General features: G+C 36.6%; 1 protein-coding gene across 1 annotated transcript; it reads left to right on the top strand.

Moving 5' to 3' along the window:
* Positions 1 to 701: 701 nt before the first annotated feature.
* Positions 702 to 19,834, top strand: LOC140166710 (uncharacterized). The gene is made up of 22 exons (XM_072190210.1): positions 702 to 897; positions 1,226 to 1,345; positions 1,684 to 1,854; positions 2,449 to 2,616; positions 2,966 to 3,115; positions 3,266 to 3,415; positions 4,295 to 4,450; positions 5,697 to 5,855; positions 8,802 to 8,951; positions 9,201 to 9,352; positions 9,571 to 9,757; positions 10,475 to 10,624; positions 10,875 to 11,030; positions 11,275 to 11,430; positions 11,996 to 12,157; positions 13,054 to 13,209; positions 15,453 to 15,611; positions 15,729 to 15,887; positions 16,897 to 17,055; positions 17,710 to 17,865; positions 18,272 to 18,427; positions 19,815 to 19,834. The coding sequence occupies exons 1-22, from the start codon at positions 702 to 704 to the stop codon at positions 19,832 to 19,834; spliced, it is 3,348 nt and encodes a 1,115-aa protein (XP_072046311.1).
* Positions 19,835 to 20,818: the final 984 nt, after the last annotated feature.

Genomic DNA, 20,818 nt, shown 5'->3' with positions numbered 1-20,818 from the left:
CACTTGGTCGAGATCAAAGATTTTCAAATGAGATTAGTCATGAGAGAGAATGTAAATTTTATATACAGATTAAGGATCTGAAAGGGTTCGCCGTGGGAATAGTCGTAAAAGTTGTAGTACTGAAAAGGTCGAAAGTTTAACCAGCATTTGTGCTCCACACCAGTCAAAACAGTCAATTTTCTCTAATTTTGATGAAAATGGTCTCACATTTTTCGTCTTGTTACAGCAATCTTAAAAAAAGAATACATTGTACTGACTATCTTGAAATACATCAAAATATGTTACAATCAACACAATCAATAGGACTGGGTGGGGTTTGTGCCGTTTTGATATGTTACCCAGGTATTGCAAACTATTCCTTATTTATCGTTACAACAATTGGAACATTTTGAGACAGAAAAATCAGAAAACCATATGTTTACCTTCGACTGTTTTTTATATAATAACTCCATACTAATAACAAACTATATATTTAGTAAATCCCTATGACCAGGGGAACCTTTATAAAAGGTTTTAAACAAATGCGTAAACTTTGTTTCTATACACCTCAGACGTCAATATAAAAGCAAAAAAACAACAACTCTGAAGTCACAATAAGATTCTAACTATTACCACTTTCCCAACTATGATGGTTACGTCCAGCAGTGTGTAGTTAAGCCCTGAGAGTATATTTATCATGGTTTTTTTTTCACAGAAGAACAATGTCATCACCACCAGCATATGAAAACGATGACCCACCTGCTTATGACAATGGTATTATGCACACGTATATGGATATAGCCCCTGATAAGCATGATAAGGGGCCTGACTACAGTGAACCATATGACGTCACCAATGGTCAATATGAAATACCTATGCAATCGTTAGGAACAACGAGCACTCAAGAAATTCACCATGGTTTGTTTCTTATATACACACATTTTTTAAAAATAGAAAAAAGTTATAAAGTTAAAAAAAATCTTCGTTTTCTGAGCAGCTTACATGTATATTCCTCGTTTTTACTAAACTAAGTTCTGCTGTATTATATATGGGAAAGATATATATAAAATGTCCAACAACTTGCAGTAGCTCGGACGTCAGTCTGTAGTTGTCGAATATAAGCTTAAAAAATCAGTGCCAATGCGAGAATGATAAAATAAAATATATCCACAAGGAAAAAAAGTAATGAGAGTGTTAAACTTTAGACAGATAAGAAAAACAAATCCCACTTTTTGTATAATGTTAGAAAGTCAACCCAGGAACTCTTCAAAGAAGACATGCTGCATAGTGATACTGGTTCTTATTTTGCTAATCATTTGCGCTGGTGGTGGAGTTGGTGTCTACATGTGGTTTCAGGCCAAGCAAGGTACTTTTATATATTTATATCTAAAAAGCCACACATAAAAATAACAGATGTGGAACTAAGAGTATGAACTGACCAGTAGATACCAGTTGTAGTCCTTCTAGTTCATGGCATATTGGAAGGCACAGGTTAAATTATGGCCCATATTTGCAAGACTATCCATGCCTTCATGGTCTGGCCTGCTAGCTGATCTTTCCCTGGGAAAGATATCATTCCAATCTTTACCCCTTTAATAGCAAAAATGTTTTCTGCAAATAGTAATTCAATCTTTCATTTAATAATGACTGCCGGGCGGACGGAACTCTCTATAAGCATTAAGTCACTTACATCACTCATTTCAGTGGCACCAGCACCTATTTGGTCAGAGTGGAATACAGCGGAAGACTGCACGGCAACCGTTAGGGGATGTCAACAATTTCGCACCAGAAGATGTCTCATAGATGAGGATGATGCTACTGGATGCCTAGGTGAAAGCCAAGAGTACAAGGAGTGCGATGTCAATATGTGTAAAGGTAAGATAGGAGATATACCTAATGGCTAATGGAAGTCTGGACACGATACTAGTACTTGTTGTAGCGTAGAAAATATTAGTTTATGCTAAATAAAGAATTGGAAAGTAATTGACAATGCCAAAACAAGAACAAAAAGAAAAGAAAAAAGAACAACAACAAGAATAAAACCAAAACAAAGCAAAAAAAACCCAAAACAAAAAACAAAACAAAAACAAAAACAAAACAACAACAACTTCACTAACAACAACAGCAGCAAAAAAAACAACCCGGCTGACTACAATGACAACCAGGACCATAAAAATAGACTAATATAACGCTTAAGAGTATAAGTAGTCCACCAGTATTTTAGGGGTAAGCTGTTGTTTTTAACTATCTTTTAGGTACACCACTCATTCATGCTGAAAAATATCATATCATATCATTATTAAAGTATTTTATCAATAAAACACGTATCCTAGGTAGCTTGAAGAGGAGATAAAAGGGTCAATAATGTTTGCTATAAGAGCATCCAAAGAGCATATTGATCACGCCTGTTTTTTCTTACTTACAATAGAAATCACAAAGTCAGTTTTGATATTCCCCTGTTTTCTCCAGGTTCAAATATTACTTGGACGCAGTGGAATGAATGGAGTGATTGCATTTCAACAGTTGATGGATGTAAAAAATTACGCTCCAGGAAGTGTCTATCTGACGGTGAAGAATCATTTGAGTGCCCTGGAGATAATCAAGCGTTTCAACATTGCGATATTCGAATGTGTTCTGGTATGTAGTACAACATAAATTGATCAAACTATATTTTTCAAACACAGACTCTAATCAAAAGCATGAAGAAATGATTCTTCAAGTCCCGTCTATTACATACACGAGTAATCTTGAATCTATATAGGCCTTCTCCTTTAATAAACAAGGATAGACATAGTAAAGATGTCCTTTGCTCCTGAAGAGACATGCACCGTCCCGGATGTTCTGTAATATCGAGCACGTCCTCTACAATACAGAATCCTAAACCAGGCATGATTCAAAACATGGGATGCAATTAATATACATGTTCAAACACCAGTGGCTGGAAGCGATAACGTATTTCAAATGCATCACATTTCTTCTTTAACAGAATGGTCATCTTGGGGAGTTTGGAGTATATGTTCGGCAGAATGCATGAGATCACGAACAAGGAGATGCCTTTCTGGTGGTGTTGAAACAACCGGTTGTCCAGGTGATAGTACTGAGACTGAAGGCTGCAGTGGTGGAGTGGATTGTCCAGGTTTGTATTAGAATGCAGACACACAATACGCATAAATGAAGATGTACATTTTGGAGCGAACGAGGAAGAAGAGGCAGAGGAGGAAATAATTGAAAAAATATAGATAAAAATGAATGAATGATATTTTTTCTACTTTTTTTCTTTCTACAGAGTGGGTTTCATGGAGCTTATGGAGTACATGTTCGGCAGAATGCATGAGATCACGAACAAGGAGATGTCTTTCTGGTGGTGTTGAAACAACCGGTTGTCCTGGTGATAGTACGGATACAGAAGGATGTAGTGGTGGCGTTGATTGTCCAGGTTCGTATGATGCAGGCATCTCACACCTGAGAAGGATATACTGAGTGTGTTTGTATGTATGTATGTTGCCAGTTTTGTTTGGTAAACGTAAGTTATAGCTAGTTAGAAATCTTAATGTACATGTACACCTTCATAACGCTACAGACTAGGTAAACAAATCAGTCGTATTATTAACAACGTTTAATAGCTTAAAGCTCATTCAACCACACTTTTGCCAAATAATGGCAAACAACTGTCAACATTTGACAACCAAATGCCTCAGAGCAGGCGAAAGTCACCGAACAAGGTCATCTGATGAAAGTGATTACCCATCTATGTCATGTTAATTGCCTTTGGTATCTGGGTCATATTGCCCTTGATGTATTAAAATTAGGTAGATTAGATCAGGTCAGGCGAAAGTCACCGCCAAGCTCATCGTATGGAACTGATTACTTATCTATGTCATAATAATTATATTGCCTTTGGTATCTGGGTCATATTGCTCTTGGATGTATGAAAAATAGGTAAAATGTTCATCTCAGAGACACGGAAAGATGTCTTTTAAGAATTTAAGCTGTCTGGAGTGGAGGAATGGCTAAAACTTACAGGGACCAGTAACGTAATGTTTAAACGGTTAAATTCATAGCCATAATTTGGAGATAATAACATGTAATGAGGATGGAGGTTGGGTGCGCAGCGTGTATTATGGGGTCGGGGTGTGTGTGGTGTGTGTGGAGGAAGGTTAGGGTACTGGTAGGCTAATGTACATGGTAGTGGAACTACTGCCATAACTTCTTGTCCCTGGGTGGTTATAAGACACTTTTAATCAATGCAATTTTTCTGTTAATCACATTAATAATTGTCTTTCCCCCCTTTTCTTTTCCTTTTTCTGTTATATAGAATGGACCCCATGGGAGGCATGGAATAGTTGCTCAAAACCGTGTTGTGGCGGAGAACAAGTTCGGTCTAGGCAGTGCCTGTCACGTGGTATCCCTGTTGCAGGATGCCCTGGTGAAAACAGTCTAACACAGACCTGTAATAACCAACAATGTCCAAGTAAGAAATTATGTACTAAAGATTTTTTCAATGTACAAAATCTTTATCTACAAGCATTTTGTAGGAAAATTAAAAAGGTTACTTGAGCATAGCATTATAGTCAATGTACTTAAAATCAAATCAAAAATATTATTATTTATCATGTTTGTTAACCCTTTGGATTTATATTTGACCTTGCTTACACTTATAATATTAGTTCTATTTTCTTAAACATGCATGTCTGTACAAAGTTTATGCATTCATTACCGTATTAAATTGCGGATGACAACTTGGTGCACTGAACCGTTTCTCTCACGGGTTCAAATTTAACGCTCAAGAGCATATGCATTTGTAACAACAATAGCATTACTTATAGGCCGATATCAGGTGCGGCAGTCTATTACTACTTGTCTTGGATCTGAAAGTGACATGCAGAGTTGCAACTTTGGATCTTCAAAATGCACTTTAGTGGTATAAAAAGAAATATGCACTTTAGTGGCATAAAAAGTAATATGAATATAATCACTGGCAATAAAGCATTGCAGTGATTTAATGATAGTGGAATCGGTTACGCGGTTCCCTTCTGAACCGAATCAGTTCTGCGTAATGAAATTCGTTAAAATGCAGCTTAAAAAGATACAAAAAGAGGTCAGACGGCTATTTTTCTTCTGGGTTTCATCATTACTTTCAATATAAATGTCTCATTGTAAAAATTGAAAATAAAAACAACATAAGCATTCTTAATATCAGATTCGGTAAAATCTCCCTTTTGTTTTGATATGAATGTCAAATTGTAAAAAAAAAGTAAAGCTCAGACGTAGACATTGTTGATATAAAATTTTACTTTTTACTTAAAGGGGTCTCCGGCAATCATAACATTATGCCTTATATATTAGAAAAATAATTATCAAGCACGAATCACATGGTTTTATTTAAAACAAACTCATATTGACCATAAAACGAATAAAAACAGTTGTGATTGCCGAAGACTCCCTTTAATAACTACTGCGCATTGTAAATATATGTAATCACAATCTGGGACAGTGTATTCTTAGTTCTTACTGCAAGGTGTTAAGTTAATGATAATTTGAATATATATTGCAGACTAGGGGTAAGTATGGGTCTTCAAAAGTGTTTTCCGTAAAGTTGGTATTCGCTTTATGAGGTTTATTCCTTATTAGAAGCATAGAAACATGACTATGACCTTTCAAATAAGCAAGACGAAGTGACCAGATAGTAATGTAACTTGCATGTTTTGTTTTCTCAGTTTGGACATCATGGAATCCATGGGATAGTTGTTCTGCATCTTGTTGTGGTGGTGAACAATCTCGTACAAGATCTTGTGTGTCTTGTGGAAATATATCGACTGATTGTCCTGGATTTGAAAGTGACATGCAGAGCTGCAACAACGTAGTAGAATGCCCAGGTAAAAATAACATGAGAATAATAAACTGATGATCGAACGCGAATTAAAATAACGGTAAAATCAATGATTGTCTATGTTATGAAAATCGCGTATATTAACTTTCGTATTTCGATCGTGTGAATAAAACGACAGGATACACCCGTAAATAAATTCATCAGGATTGTTCATAATTCATATTTTGCAAATGTTCTTTTGTAAAAATCCAAATGTATTTCGGTATAAAGATCTTAAACATACCTCAATGACGTTTCGTACTACACCGTAGTACTTTCTCAAATTGACTGATCAACTCTCACACTCCTCGTCTGTTTCCTGCTGGAACTCGACGTTGGTAGCGTTTTGGAGTGGAGTAATACCTACCATTTCCGCGCGGCCCAGTTACGCGCGGAAATGGTAGGAGTATTAAAGTCTTTGAATAAAGAGGAGAAAAATGCGCTAAAAGATCTGAAAAAGGAAGACCCAATTCTGATTCTGCCGGCAGATAAAGGGAGAGCGACGGTAGTGTTAGTCAAAGATGATTACGAAGAACGAGTAACCACCATGTTAAATGATGACAAAACTTATGAGAAGCTTAAGTATGGCCCAACTGCTCGGTATAAGACAAAACTTATAAGCTTACTTACTAGGTTAAAGAATGAAGGCAAAATCACAGTTCAACAGTACTGGAAACTTTACCCCACGGTTGAAAACACGCCCAGAATCTATTGTACTCCAAAACAAAAATTTACAAAGCCGGCACTCCTTTAAGACCAATCGTAGACTATTGTGGGTCAATTATGTATGAGACTTCAAAAGCACTTGCTGAAATACTAGGTCCTCTTGTAGGACAAACTGAACATCATGTCATGAACTCAAAAGATCTCGCGGAAGATTTAGTAGGGATTTTGATCGACGATGGTGAGGAGTTCATCTCTCACGATGTTGTGTCCCTCTTCACAAACACTCCCATTAGTGAAGCCTTAGAGATCATTAAACAGCGGCTAACGGAAGATCGCACCCTAGGTGATAGAACTAATCTTACCGTCGAAGACATCATGGAGCTTTTAGAGTTCACGCTCACCACCACATATTTTTCGTTCCGTGGTCAGGTTTACCAACAAAAATTCGGCACCGCAATGGGCTCCCCGGTAAACCCGATAGTTGCCAACCTCTATATGGAGTGGCTTGAAAAGGAAGCCATTGCCACGGCACCGGTCAATTGCCAGCCCAGAATGTGGAAAAGATATGTGGACGATGTATTAGAAATAGTTAGTAAAGGCTCGGCAGAACAACTCACATCGCACATAAACCAAGTCGACAAAACGGGCAATATCAAGTTCACATATGAAAAAGAAGAAAACAGTCAAATTGCCTTCCTTGACACTCTCATAGTTAAAAGCAGGATGGTTCAGTCAAACTCTTAGTCTACCGGAAAAAACACATACAGATCAATACCTTCACTTCCAGTCCCATCACCCACTCTAACACAAACTCAGTGTCATTCGTACGTTAATGGACAGAAAGGACAAAGTTATTACGGAAGAGGCAGACAAGCTTGTTGAAGAGCAAAAAATCAAAGAAGCCCTGAAATTATGTTGTTACCCTGAATGGGCATTCAAAGATGTTAATAAAAAGACTGCAAAGAAAAAAGACCAGTCGCAGACAACCACCAGAGGCATGGTTGTCCTCCCTTACAAAGATGGCTTTCCCAGCGAGCAAGATGCGTGTTCAAGAAACATGGTATACAGACATCTTTTAAGCCACATCAATGACCAATTACTCCACTCCAAAACGCCACCAACGTCGAGTTCCAGCAGGAAACAGACGAGGAGTGTGAGAGTTGATCAGTCAATTTGAGAAAGTACTATGGTGTAGTACGAAACGTCATTGAGGTATGTTTAAGATCTTTATACCGAAATACATTTGGATTTGTACAAAAGAACATTGGCAAAATATGACAAGATACACCATTTAATTAAAAATATTGGATTTTTTCACAAATAGAGCACCTAAAGGCATACCTTTTCCAGGGTATGTTAGTTCATAAAAATCGAAGGTGACCTCCTCTGCAAAATAATGGTTTAATATTATCATTAAATTAATTAACATCCTGAATTTTCAATCATTGTGCTTAAAGTTTATATGTTTTTAATGTTTGCAATAAAGATTGAAATGATCAAATTATTATCAGCATCGCACGATGAAACGGAAACGGTGAAGTATCCCTATAACTAGTTAGAATGAGTTCCTGTAGGCCCAACAACATGATAGGTCATGTATTTGAGAGGTCAGCAATGATCCGACTTTGATTTCCCGACTGATATATCGAGAAGATAAGCGAAGAAGTTGAACAAAAATTAAACTTTCGGTGGCGATGAATTTTCTTCGCAGAAGTTGTAAACATCTTGCTCTATTAAATTTTATCGCAGCCGCGATGTGGTACATATTAGCCTTTAATCGTAAATATAACGGCACAGTCTGGGCGTTCTGGGGCTTCTGGAGCATCATCATGTTGTGGTGGTGAATAATCTCTTATTATAAGAACCTGCTTGTCATGTGGGATCAATGTGATTGTGATCTTGATCTGGGAGTAAAACATAGATAGTTGTCACTGGCTTTCGGTCTACACGTTTTCAAATTCACTTTGGTATTCATAGGGCTAGCAGTATATCGCGTTTTTGGCAGGTTTACATGGTCCAGTAACCATAGATGACTGACGTGTGCTAACAAAGGAAACAGTCACTGCAATCAAAATATAATCTGTGTACAGACAGATAACTGTGTGGGTATCATTATAATAGAGGCGTATCCAAAAATAAGTTCACACACCTTCAAATATGAAAACTGCAAACTTTATGACTGGACACCATCATATAAAATAATGATTGAGGGGCCGAACCCCAGCAAGCGTGCAGGTTCCTAAGCCCAATAGTCAGCAGTTCCTTTTATTTTTATTTTTATTTTCAGCTTGGACAACTTGGGGTCCGTGGGATACTTGCTCAGAAACGAGTGGGGAACAATCTCGTACAAGAACCTGTTTGTCATGTGGCAACCCATCGACTGATTGTTCTGGACCTGGAAGCGACACACAATCATGCGATGTAGAATGCCCTTCAGGTAAAATATACAGTTTTATTAAATTAGTTGTAATGTTGGCCTAAGGTTAAATTACAATTGATCTCGGGCTAGATGAACCTACAAACGTAAACGTATGTCAGGTTCTATCTATTAAAATAACCAAGCGCAATCTTTAACAATGTAAAATTGCATTGGAGATAAGAATTTGCTGTATAATAATGGTTATTAAATTAAATATACAGCTTTAGGTAGTGAATTCACTTCTCATTTACCCCATCTTTTTACCAGTTTGGACTACATGGGGTTCATGGGACACCTGCTCTGTGACGTGTTGTGGAGGTGATCAATCTCGTACAAGAACCTGTCTCTCATGTGAAAATCCATCAACTAGTTGCTCAGGATCCACAAGTCAAAAAGTTGTAACAACGTTGAATGCCCAGGTATTTAAATCAAATATTACACATATATTCCAATATTATCCTACATCTGCTATGGTTAATGATATATGCTGTGCAATGTTTCGACGCTTTGACTTTACAAAAAGGAGACGCGCTGTTTCGATACATACTTACACCTTTGATAAAATGACATTTGCTCTAAACAGCACTGATTATTGTTAAGATAATGCCGTCATATTTCTGACCAACATTATGTCAAGATAATTCTTCAAACTACATTCTTCTTTAAAGTTTGGAGTACTTGGGGCTCATGGGGTAGTTGTTCGGCGTCGTGTTGCGGTGGTCAGAAAACTCGTACAAGAACCTGCTCTTCATGTGGAAACCCTTCATCTGCATGTTCAGGATCTGAAAGTCAAACACAAGCATGTAACGACATAGAATGCCCAGGTAAATAATGATGATAATAATGATAGTAGTAATAATAACAATATCGATTTAATAATCACCCTAAGCTGAAAACTGTATTCTTTATAAAGTGTGGAGTACTTGTTGTGGTGGTGAACAATCTCGTACAAGAACCTGTTTGTCATGTGGGATCAAATTGATTGTCTTGATCTGGGACTAAAACATACAGTAAGCAACAGAAATAAGGCACCAGTTATGTTTACCCCTAAATATCCTAAACAAAGACAGATATATCATAGTTGGAACCAGCAGTTAATACCGGCATCTTTTAGCTCGAATTTAAGATCTTATTAGCTTACCTTATTGCAGTTCGCTCCATTGCATGCACTATTGATTTGTACACAAAGCGTTTTCAAACAAGAGAAGTAGCGCCATGCTTTACATTTCTTAGCACGTTAAAACTAGCGTCGTGCGTTCATATGATTGGAACACAAAAGTGCAACTTTTGATTTCATTTCTTTTTTACATCACCGTTTCTTTAATTTTCAGTAAATGTCAAGAAAGAGGTGAACATAACTGGTACCTTAATCCTTTTGCTTACTGTAGATAGTTGTCACTGGCTTTCGGTCTACACGTTTGATCAAATTAACTTTGGTATTACTGGACACCATCATATAAATGATTTTGGGGCCGAACCCCAGCAAACGTGCAGGGTTCCTAAGCCCAATAGTCAGCAGTTCCTTTTATTTTTATTTTCAGCTTGGACAACTTGGGGTCCGTGGGATACTTGCTCAGAAATGAGTGGGGAACAATCTCGTAGAAGAACCTGTTTGTCATGTGGCAACCCATCGACTGATTGTTCTGGACCTGGAAGCGACACACAATCATGCGATGTAGAATGCCCTTCAGGTAAAATATACAGTTTTATTAAATTAGTTGTAATGTTGATGACTAAATTACAATTGATCTCGGGCTAGATGAACCTACAAACGTAAACGTATGTCAGGTTCTATCTATGAAAATAACCAAGCGCAATCTTTAATTTATGTAAAATTGCATTGGAGATAAGAATTTGTTGTTCTAATAATGGTTATTAAATAAAATAATATACAGTTTTAGGTACTGAATTCACTTCTCATTTACCCCATCTTTTTACCAGTTTGGACTACATGGGGTTCATGGGACACCTGCTCTGCAACATGTTGTGGAGGTGATCAATCTCGTACAAGAACCTGTCTCTCATGTGAAAATCCATCAACTAGTTGCTCAGGATCTGCAAGTCAAATGCAAAGTTGTAACAACGTGGAATGCCCAGGTAAAATCAAATATTGCACATTATATTTCAATATTATCCTACATGTTTATGATATATGCTGTGCAATGTTTCGACGCATTGATTTTACAAAAAGGAGACGTGATGTTTCGATAAATACCTGCACCTTTGATAAAATGATTTTGTTCTAAACAACACTGATTATTTTTAAGATAATGCCGTTATTTTCCTGACCAACGTCAGGGGTTATCAAGATAATTCATCAAACTACATTCCTTCTTTAAAGTTTGGAGTACTTGGGGCTCGTGGGGTAGTTGTTCGGCGTCGTGTTGCGGTGGTCTGCAAACTCGTACAAGAACCTGCTCTTCATGTGGAAACCCGTCATCTGCATGTTCAGGATCTGGAAGTCAAACACAAGTATGCAACGACATAGAATGCCCAGGTAACTGATGATGATAACAATAATAGTTGTAGTAATAATAACAATATCGATTAACAATCACCCTATGCTGAAACAACATCACTCAGGGCAATAAACTGATAGTTAAAGCCATAATGTACGATCTTAAAATATGAAATTAGTTGTTTTTCAAACCTGAATTTTTGGCATATTAGTAATGTTTACACATGTACCAACTTGCACCTAAATAGAATCAGCCAAATGTGTTGTGTTAGTATGTCAACAGAGCAAAGTTCGACATAAAGTCATAATTAATGATTATGACTTCATGTCCTCTCATAGACCTGCATGTTAAACGGCCAAAATAACCAGTAGGGTTGTTTTTCACTTTACCTTGTTATTTCAGCTCAAAATGGACAGAAACCCTTCCAAACTTTGAGTATAGAATAACAAATTAAAAGATCGTATGATAATAAAATGGAATATATAAAACAAGAAGAAATACTACATGTGTGCTAATTATTAAATGTTAAGATAATACCGTAATTTTCCTGACCAACGCCAGGGGTTATCAAGATAATTCTTCAAACTATATTTTTCTTTAAAGTTTGGAGTACTTGGGGCTCGTGGGGTAGTTGTTCGGCGTCGTGTTGCGGTGGTCAGAAAACTCGTACAAGGACCTGCTCTTCGTGTGGTAACCCGGTTCCGTCATCTGCATGTCCAGGATCTGGAAGTCAAACACAAGCATGTAACGACATAGAATGTCCAGGTAAATAATGATGATAATAATGATAGTAAACTGCTCAAATAAAGAAAGTCCGCAGTCATGTAACCTGTCCTAGACCAAAACCTGATCTTGTTATGACAATTTGATTGATACGGTCGTGTGCAGAATCTTGATACCTCCAGTTTGATACCAAATTTGCTACCAAACACTCAAAAGTGACAAAGATTGATACAGGTTTATGACATTTGCTACATTTTCAAAAGTTGCAAATCAAACTATGCACGCGGTCGAAATTGCTTAGCGTGGCAATGTGGTCAAGCTTGCTTGCCCACGATGGGCCCCTGTCGACTATCCCAAGTGCGCGCTTTATTCAAATGTTAATTTAAAACGCATGGATTGCTACAGTGTTTTACTGATGAATACTAGGGCACGATGCGATCGATATGACCTAGCGGTTGTTTCGGGCTATGTCAATGGTCGTGCTCTGCCATTCACCTCTACAGGTCCGCGTGGTCCGTTTTTAATTTGCAACTTTTGAAAATGCACCAAATTTCATATACTGGTATCAATCTCTCTGAATTTAGAGTGTTTGGTAGCAAATTTGGTATCAAATTGGAGCTAACAAGATTCTCCACACGACCTTATCAATTAAATTGTCATAACAAGATCAGGTTTTGGTGTAGGACAGGTTACATGACTGCGGACTTTCTTTATTTGAGCAGTTTAGTAATAATAACAATCGATTTAATAATCACCCTTTGCTGAAACAACCTCAAGGCTATAAATTGACAGTTAAAGATGGTATAAAATGGAATAATAAAAAAGACGAAACGTGTGTTAATTATTAACACACATAATTGTTAAAATAATACCGTCATCTTCCTGACCAACATCAGGGGTTATCAAGATAATTCTTCAAACTACATTCCTTTTTAAAGTTTGGAGTACTTGGGGCTCGTGGGGAAGTTGTTCGGCGTCGTGTTGCGGTGGTCAGAAAACTCGTACAAGAACCTGCTCTTCGTGTGGAAAGCCGTCATCTGCATGTTCAGGATCTGGAAGTCAATCACAAGTATGCAACGACATAGAATGCCCAGGTAAATAATGATGATAATAATAAGAATCGTTGTAATAATATCAATATCGATTTAATATTCTGATGCTACATAATCATTCTGACTCTGACATATTCAGCCTCCCGATTGAGAAATCGACGTTTTATTTTAAACAAATGTCAAAAGTATGCACAAAACGTCCTTATAAATATATAAGGTTTTCACTTTCACGCTTTGCGAAACCTGTATATGGCGCATGGTCTTAATTTGCAATTTTTTGCACAAATGAATCTAAAATGTCTGCTTTTAGTGCGTTTAGTGCATTTCGACTATAAATCTTTATTTTGTTTACACATGTTAACTATCGTTGACAACATACCGAATGCGACATTGGACATACATTCTACAAACTATTCGGATACATCATGATCGTGGATGATATTGAAAAGTACCTCATTTCGTGTGTTTGTGTGTGTACAAACATCCTTTTTATCTCCTTTGTAATAGTAGGCATGTCACAGTGGCTGCACAATACTTCTGCCACACTGTGCATGCAAGCATAACAGTAAATTGAAAAGCGCGCGCATGAACGTTGTTCAATTTTGGCAAACATCCATGCCGAAAAATTAATTTCCTCATATGTGCTATTTATCACAATTGTTTGAATTTTTGATATATGGTGTGTGAAACCTTTCAGTGACTACCATCGGGTTTAAAAAAAATAAATATTGCTTCGTTTAAGAGCTACTACCTGTTTTTATGGATTTTTGAAGATCCCTCATAAATCAATAAATATAGGCCTTTTGAAAAATCAAGATCTACCACCATTTAGCTGAAATACTAATCTTTCTAAGCATGTAAATTATTTCCGTCGACAACGAATGGCACACTTGAGGAAAACGATTTGAAACAAAACATTTTTAAGTGAGTTTAAAGGAGTAATATTCCAAACCACAATAGCTCTAAGCCATTGTGTGTGTCCAAGGCCACACCATTTTTGTATACGCGCTATAATAGAGGGGCTATTCCTTTTACCGTTTCTCTTCCTATGTTAATCCAGATAACAAAATGTTAATTTAAAGTCTCATTGCAAATAAATTTTTATTTTTACTTTTCGGATTTGGCTTTGAGCAATGGTGACACATACCATATTTACAGAAAAAATGAAAATATTATTCCAGACACCGTCAAAATGTCAAAGTTTGTATTTTTTGTATTATATTAAAGTAATTAACTGCAGATTCTTACTCAACATCATAACAGGTTCATACTTGACAAATTCATGGTGAATGAAAATACTTTCATTAAATATCGAAAAAAACACCAAAATTACTCATGCCTAATTTACATAATAATATCATGTAATAAGCTAATTTGCATAATTGATTACTTTTTGTGTATTTTTTGTTATCAATTGAAAGAGCTTTGTATACATATGTTTGTGAAACAAAACGCACTCTGATATCATGTACGGTTTTCTTTTGGCATCAATTTTGCATATTAATTAGCTGAACTTAGTCATTTTTTCAACTTTTATTTGTCTGCAGATTGGCCGGAATTGCTAAAATAGTAAATTTGGTTAATTCATTATAATTATTCAATGATAGATTTTTTAATTTTGTTTTCTTTGACGAAGTTAAAAAAGATAGGCAATTAACCTGTGATACTTAAATTAACGTTGCTTTTTCAAGCAAGTGTCCAAATAAACCTTCAAAATCTTGAAATGTGCCAATTATGTCATTATAGCAATTTGTGGCAGATTTGCATTCCATTTATGAGCATCTTAAAATTGACACTACGTCACAATGCATTGACCGATTTCAATTCGGTTTTTGATTTTTGATGCTTTAATAAAGGTCATTCATGTAGAAACATTAAATAACGTGTTTCTGCTGCCCTTATTTTTGAGGTGATATACCTAGTAATAGCGAACTTACAATTATTTTTTAACGCACCCCCCCTTTTTTTTTTAAAAACAAAACAAGAAGTACTTTAAATACACAAGAACATAGTACGATAATTCATGACATACAAACCACAAAAATACCATTTTTCAGGATATCTAAAATTGTTCAATTAAAAAAGGGGATTCGCAAGGAGATTCGCAAAATCTATTATATTTCATCTTTTTCCGCGCAATTTCCGATAATGCTTTTGAGAGTGACCGGATCTGGCAGCCAAACATAAATGCATCGTAAGAGGAGATATGACTATATTATAACATAAGTTCTATAATGCTGACAACAACGTCAACAAGGTAGTTGTTTTTGTTAATTTCATTTTAGAATGGACGGCTTGGAGTTCCTATAGCACTTGCTCAGAATCATGTTGTGGCGGGGAACAATCTCGTACAAGAACCTGTTGGTCATGTGGGAGTCTGTCTGCTAATTGTCCTGGATCAGGAAGTCAAACACAACCATGTAACTCTAACATAGAGTGCCCAGGTATAGCAGGAATGTTTCTTTTAAACCAGTTGAAATGACTCAATAAAGGACGATGGCAGATGAAAAAACTAAAACCATTTGTTTTCATTAATTCATTCCCCCATTTTGTCTATTTAGCTTGGACAATCTGGAGTCCATGGAACACTTGTTCTGCATCATGTTGTGGTGGTGAGCAATCTCGTCGAAGAGACTGCCTTTCATGTGACAATCCATCTGCTGGATGTGATGGAGTAGATAGCGATACACAAACATGCAATGTTGACATCGAATGTCCAGGTAAATGCAAAATTATACAGAAAATCCAATTTAAGTAAGCACACACATCGTATATCATGATATACAATTCCAAATTCCTAGACCTAAAAAACACACATAAAACGAAATAACAACATTTTACGTCCAGCCTTATTTTTGAAAATTCAATCAAATGTTTTACAAACTTTTATACAGAAGCAGAATAATTTTTGATACCCAATTTCCAGTTAATATAATATTCGTACAGTCTGGGCGTCATGGTGCTCCAAGAGAAGGATATGTTAAAGCTATAATGTGTGATTTGCTCCACAGCAACGCCCTCAATTTTTATCGAATGTCTACTTTTTGCACCATTGTAATGGCCATTGGTGTACATAAAATGCTCCGTGAGAGACTAAGCCTGAAGTGCTTTAATTACAGTAAAATTTAACATTCACGTTACGTACCATTGGATCATTGACGTACCGTAAAAATTTATGCATATCGCTATTCGCCTTGTTTGTACATCACATCAGGTGCGTGTAGCTCCGCCAATAATCATGATAATAATACGATTGGCGAGATTATACACATATTGTAAGCACTGTCTGTCTTGACGTATAAGCTGTGTGCATATCGCTATTCTTCGTCTTACGTCTTGTTTGTTCGTCTTAGCTGTGTAAAACTACGCCGATATTCATGGCAATAATTAATATGATCAGCGAGCTGATACACGCATTGTATGCTCTGGAATGAAATAGCAATTTTCTTCGTTTTAACTCATTTGTTTGGCTCGAAAATTAAAAGGGGACAGTATGATCAGTAGCTATCAGTGAAAACTAACATTTAAATGTGAATCAATTCTTTATGCAAATCACACATTATTGCTTTAACAATCAAGTGCAAAAACCTGTTCGTCATGTGGGAATATATTCACTGATTATTCTAGATCAGGAAACCCAAGAAAATTATGCAACGGTGTAAAATGCCTTAGATAAGATAACAGAAATAACTGATACATTTAGCAGTCCAAATCGTCTCTTTTTTCCAGATTGGACGGATTGGGGTCCATGGGACATCTGCTCTGTGACGTGTTGTGGAGGTGATCAATCTCGTACAAGAACCTGTCTCTCATGTGGAGATCCATCAACTGAGTGTCCAGGATCTGCAAGTGAGATGCAAAGTTGTAACGTTGGTGTAGAATGCCCAGGTAATTAGGCCTATATAGCCTACCAGATATTCGCATGTGATTGTGGCGGACAGGGAGGGGGAGAGGGGAGGGAGCGGCTGCTCCAGGAACAATGAAGGAGAACTAGATAAATAAATAAATAAATAAATAAATAAATAAATAAATAAATAAATAAATAAATAAATAAATAAATAAATAAATAAATAAATAAATAAATAAATAAATAAATAAATAAATAAATAAATAAATACATTTACCCCTCTGTTGACCCTTTCTACCACTTAATTGACCGCTTTCGAATGGGGGTATTATCTTTCACCCTTGGGCTTTTCCAAGTTTCCCCTTTTCAAATAGAGGCGGCCCGAATGGGCGTTGGGGCAATCGCCTTTCAGCCTTGTGGTTTTCCCTCTATTTCCCCTCTCCTGTCAAATAGGGGTGTCACTAAGGGGATCATGTAGCACTACAGAAAAGATTGATCAGGTACGGGTCATGCATCGCTACAGAAAGAAAAAACCTGATCAGCTACTCTTGAAACTGTAGGGAATCCCCCCTGGCCACCCCAGGGCTACAGAAAAATAATTGAACGATAAGACTTTAACGTCATTGCATGTATGCTTGACCTGCTCAAGAGGTTAAATACCCCCTTTCTTTAAAACTATTATATTTTAATTCAAGTTTGGAGTGACTGGGGTGCCTGGGATATTTGTTCGGCCTCGTGCTGTGGTGGTCTACAATCTAGCACAAGAACCTGCTCCTCATGTGACAGTCCATCATCTGCATGTCTAGGATCTGGAACACGAACACAAGTATGCAACGACATAGAATGCCCAGGTGAAATATTAATTACAGACTAACAGAGAACTTCAATTCTCGTATAAAACTTATTCAGTGGTTAAGGCGTTTAAAGAATTCGCGTAATTTTATTGGTTTTTGGGTGTATAATATCACACGTAATACAAGTATACGCATGTTCGTGACGGGTTCGTTTATTAAAAAGACAGGAAAGTCCTCAAAATAATACACTAAATAAGATTGAAAAAAAAAGTATGATTTTGTCTTTGCCTATGCCTATCCAATAGCGTGTGGATGGGCTTGCCAATATGTTTTATCGGATATTGGATAAGCAAAAGACAAAATCTTTATTATGAAGTTTCTGAATATGACAATATTTAGAATACTAAATAAAATCATGCCGCTTTATTTGATTTTAATTAAATTTATTTCGTTTGTTTTCAAGTTTGGAGTGCCTGGGGCTCATGGGGTAGTTGCTCGGTTCCGTGCGGAGGTGGTCAGCAATATCGTACAAAGACATGTTCGTCATGTGGAAATCCATCAGACGGCTGTGGAAAGAGTTTGAGTTCATCACAACCCTGCAATGAACAACTGTGTCCAGGTAACATATATGTTTATAATACTGGTAATAATATTACATTATTATGTATTCCACAATTATTCCTATACCTTTGTACAGGAGGCAACTGTTGTTAATCCGTGATTTTTTTTTTTACAGTAGCGTAAAAAGAATAATAAAATTCTTAAACACTTGAGCAAGCTTATTAGCCCGAAAACACACTATGACACGATATCACACACTTTAGCGCCTTTGAACCAATCGCAGGTGCATCGATTCTAAGCCTTAAGTAATTCCTTGTAAAATCTATAGGATTTAATTTGATTAAAATTTGGTATACTTATGATTCATATATTTATTTGGATTGAAGTGTTTTTAAACACTTCAATCCAAATAAATATAATGAGAATAAAGGTATTGTTTTTAGCCGCTGTCGTGCATCTATCGTCTCATATAACACGCGACATCATTATTTTTGGCGTAAACAACGCGGTTTCGCCTCGTTGTTTTACTTATAATGATGTCGCCCGTGTTATATGAGACGAAACAATACCTCTCTTAATAAAAACTAAAAGGGGGGAAATCTCATTAACCCTATATATACGAGGCAAACATGTGATGCTCTGATATTAACACGGGCATAAACATTTAACAATTTTGGCTTTGAATTTTAAATAATTATGTTTAACTTATATAAAATATTCATAATAATCACTACCGCATAGTAGCACTAGATTAGTGATGCTTTCTTTTACCATGTTTACGGGGAAAAAAACTCCATGCACACAGAACAAGAACAATTTGACTAAAAAATAATGGAATAAAAAAAATGAAACCCAACGTCTTGGCTTGGATCCAACGTCTTGATGCAGAAGAAAATTATCAGAACATGTACCTATTTAGTTTGGCTCGCCCACTCCGACCCCTTATTCAAGTCTCTCAGGACGCTTAAAATCCAAGACCTCTACATTTTCCAAACTGCCCAATTTATGTTCAATTACCTTCATGACCAACTACCATCTCATACTACTGACCCAGACTATTTTATAACCAACAAAGACATCCACACCCATGACACCCGTTTTTCGAATGACCTTCATGTAAGCCTTACCAATACCAGGCTGGCTGAAAATATCCTTCGGATTCAGGGTGCCCTGCTCTGGAACTCCCTCGACCAATCATTGAAACAGTCTCCAACATTGGCTATTATCAAACATAGACTTAAAGATTATTTAATCGAATCTGATACCACAACTGATTAAGGGTATTTTCAAACTTTCCATCTCTCTTGGGTCTGTCCCGTCCTGTCCTCTCTTGTATTGTTCAGTCTGTCCATACTCCATTAATTTATTTGGCACAATATATTTGATTTCGATCTTGTCCAAATTATCCTTATGTGAAGGAATCATACGCTTCTCCTTTCATTCAGCTTTGTGTCAAAATATGTGATTTATTATATACTTTTTTATAAATGTATTTTGATTATGTGATTTAATGATTCCGTTCAATTAAATTTCATTTATTCTTATTTCGGCCACATGATTTCATCATTGTAGTACATATTAATATTGTAGCGTAAGTTAAATTTCCATCTTGTTCAGATTGGGTGCCACAAGCTTCACGCTCTGCGTCTTTGCGGCATCCACATCTCTTCACTTCTCATGTTCTTATATTGTATTTCTGTAAGTAATTATCATTAAGTATTTCTTATCTTGCATTTCCAATTGTATAACTTTTTGTGAATTGAGATGAAAACAAATAAAACTTGAACTTGATCTCGAACCCACGCTTCTCGGATGCATTTGTATTGGTTGTCCGATAGGTCCAGCGCAACATGCCACTTGGCAACTTGCTTAATGGAGTGTCATTTAATACATTGTAAAGTGTTTTGAATTAGTAGCCAGATAAATAAAAGGCACTTGCAGCGAGAACAAATGCGGTACAATACGGATACATTCGCCAATTATCACCATATTTCTAACCAAGGTTGATGAAATAGCTAAACTATCATATAAAATGCACGGGCATTGCACAACAGCTACTTACTTATTCATAAGCCTCATTTAAATGCATGATCATAACAAATGCGCTACTCACTAGCAGTGCCGGATCTACGTTTTTGTGGGCCCTGGGACAGGCCCAAGTTTGGTGGCCCCAAACTCACCGTGATGAAGGCATGTGGCCAAGTTTTGGTTTAAAAATAGGGGCCTACTATAAGATGGAATATGCCGGCGGAAGCATTACAATTTTGAGGGAGACGAGCATATGAGACGAGCATATTTTGTTCGATTCCACTTAGACATTTGCTTGAAAATTGCATTTACAGACTATCTTAGTCCAAAATGAAGGTGAATTTTGCTATGTAAAAGGCCAGTGCGCGCGACCCAGGCAAATATTTGCAATTTTACAATAATTTGGTCTAAAACATGGGAT

The sequence above is a fragment of the Amphiura filiformis genome, chromosome 12, assembly GCF_039555335.1.
Source record: "Amphiura filiformis chromosome 12, Afil_fr2py, whole genome shotgun sequence".
Classification (NCBI taxonomy): domain Eukaryota; kingdom Metazoa; phylum Echinodermata; class Ophiuroidea; order Amphilepidida; family Amphiuridae; genus Amphiura; species Amphiura filiformis.
Note: the sequence above shows the minus strand (reverse complement) of the source record. Positions and strands in the feature narration are given on the sequence as shown.

Excerpts from the sequence above, each read along its gene's own strand:
- LOC140166710 (XM_072190210.1), top strand. The coding sequence starts at position 702 with ATGTCATCACCACCAGCATATGAAAACGATGACCCACCTGCTTATGAC. Across the intron at positions 1,855-2,448 it reads CGATGTCAATATGTGTAAAG|GTTCAAATATTACTTGGACG; the intron begins GTAAGATAGGAG and ends TGTTTTCTCCAG. Across the intron at positions 2,617-2,965 it reads CGATATTCGAATGTGTTCTG|AATGGTCATCTTGGGGAGTT; the intron begins GTATGTAGTACA and ends CTTCTTTAACAG.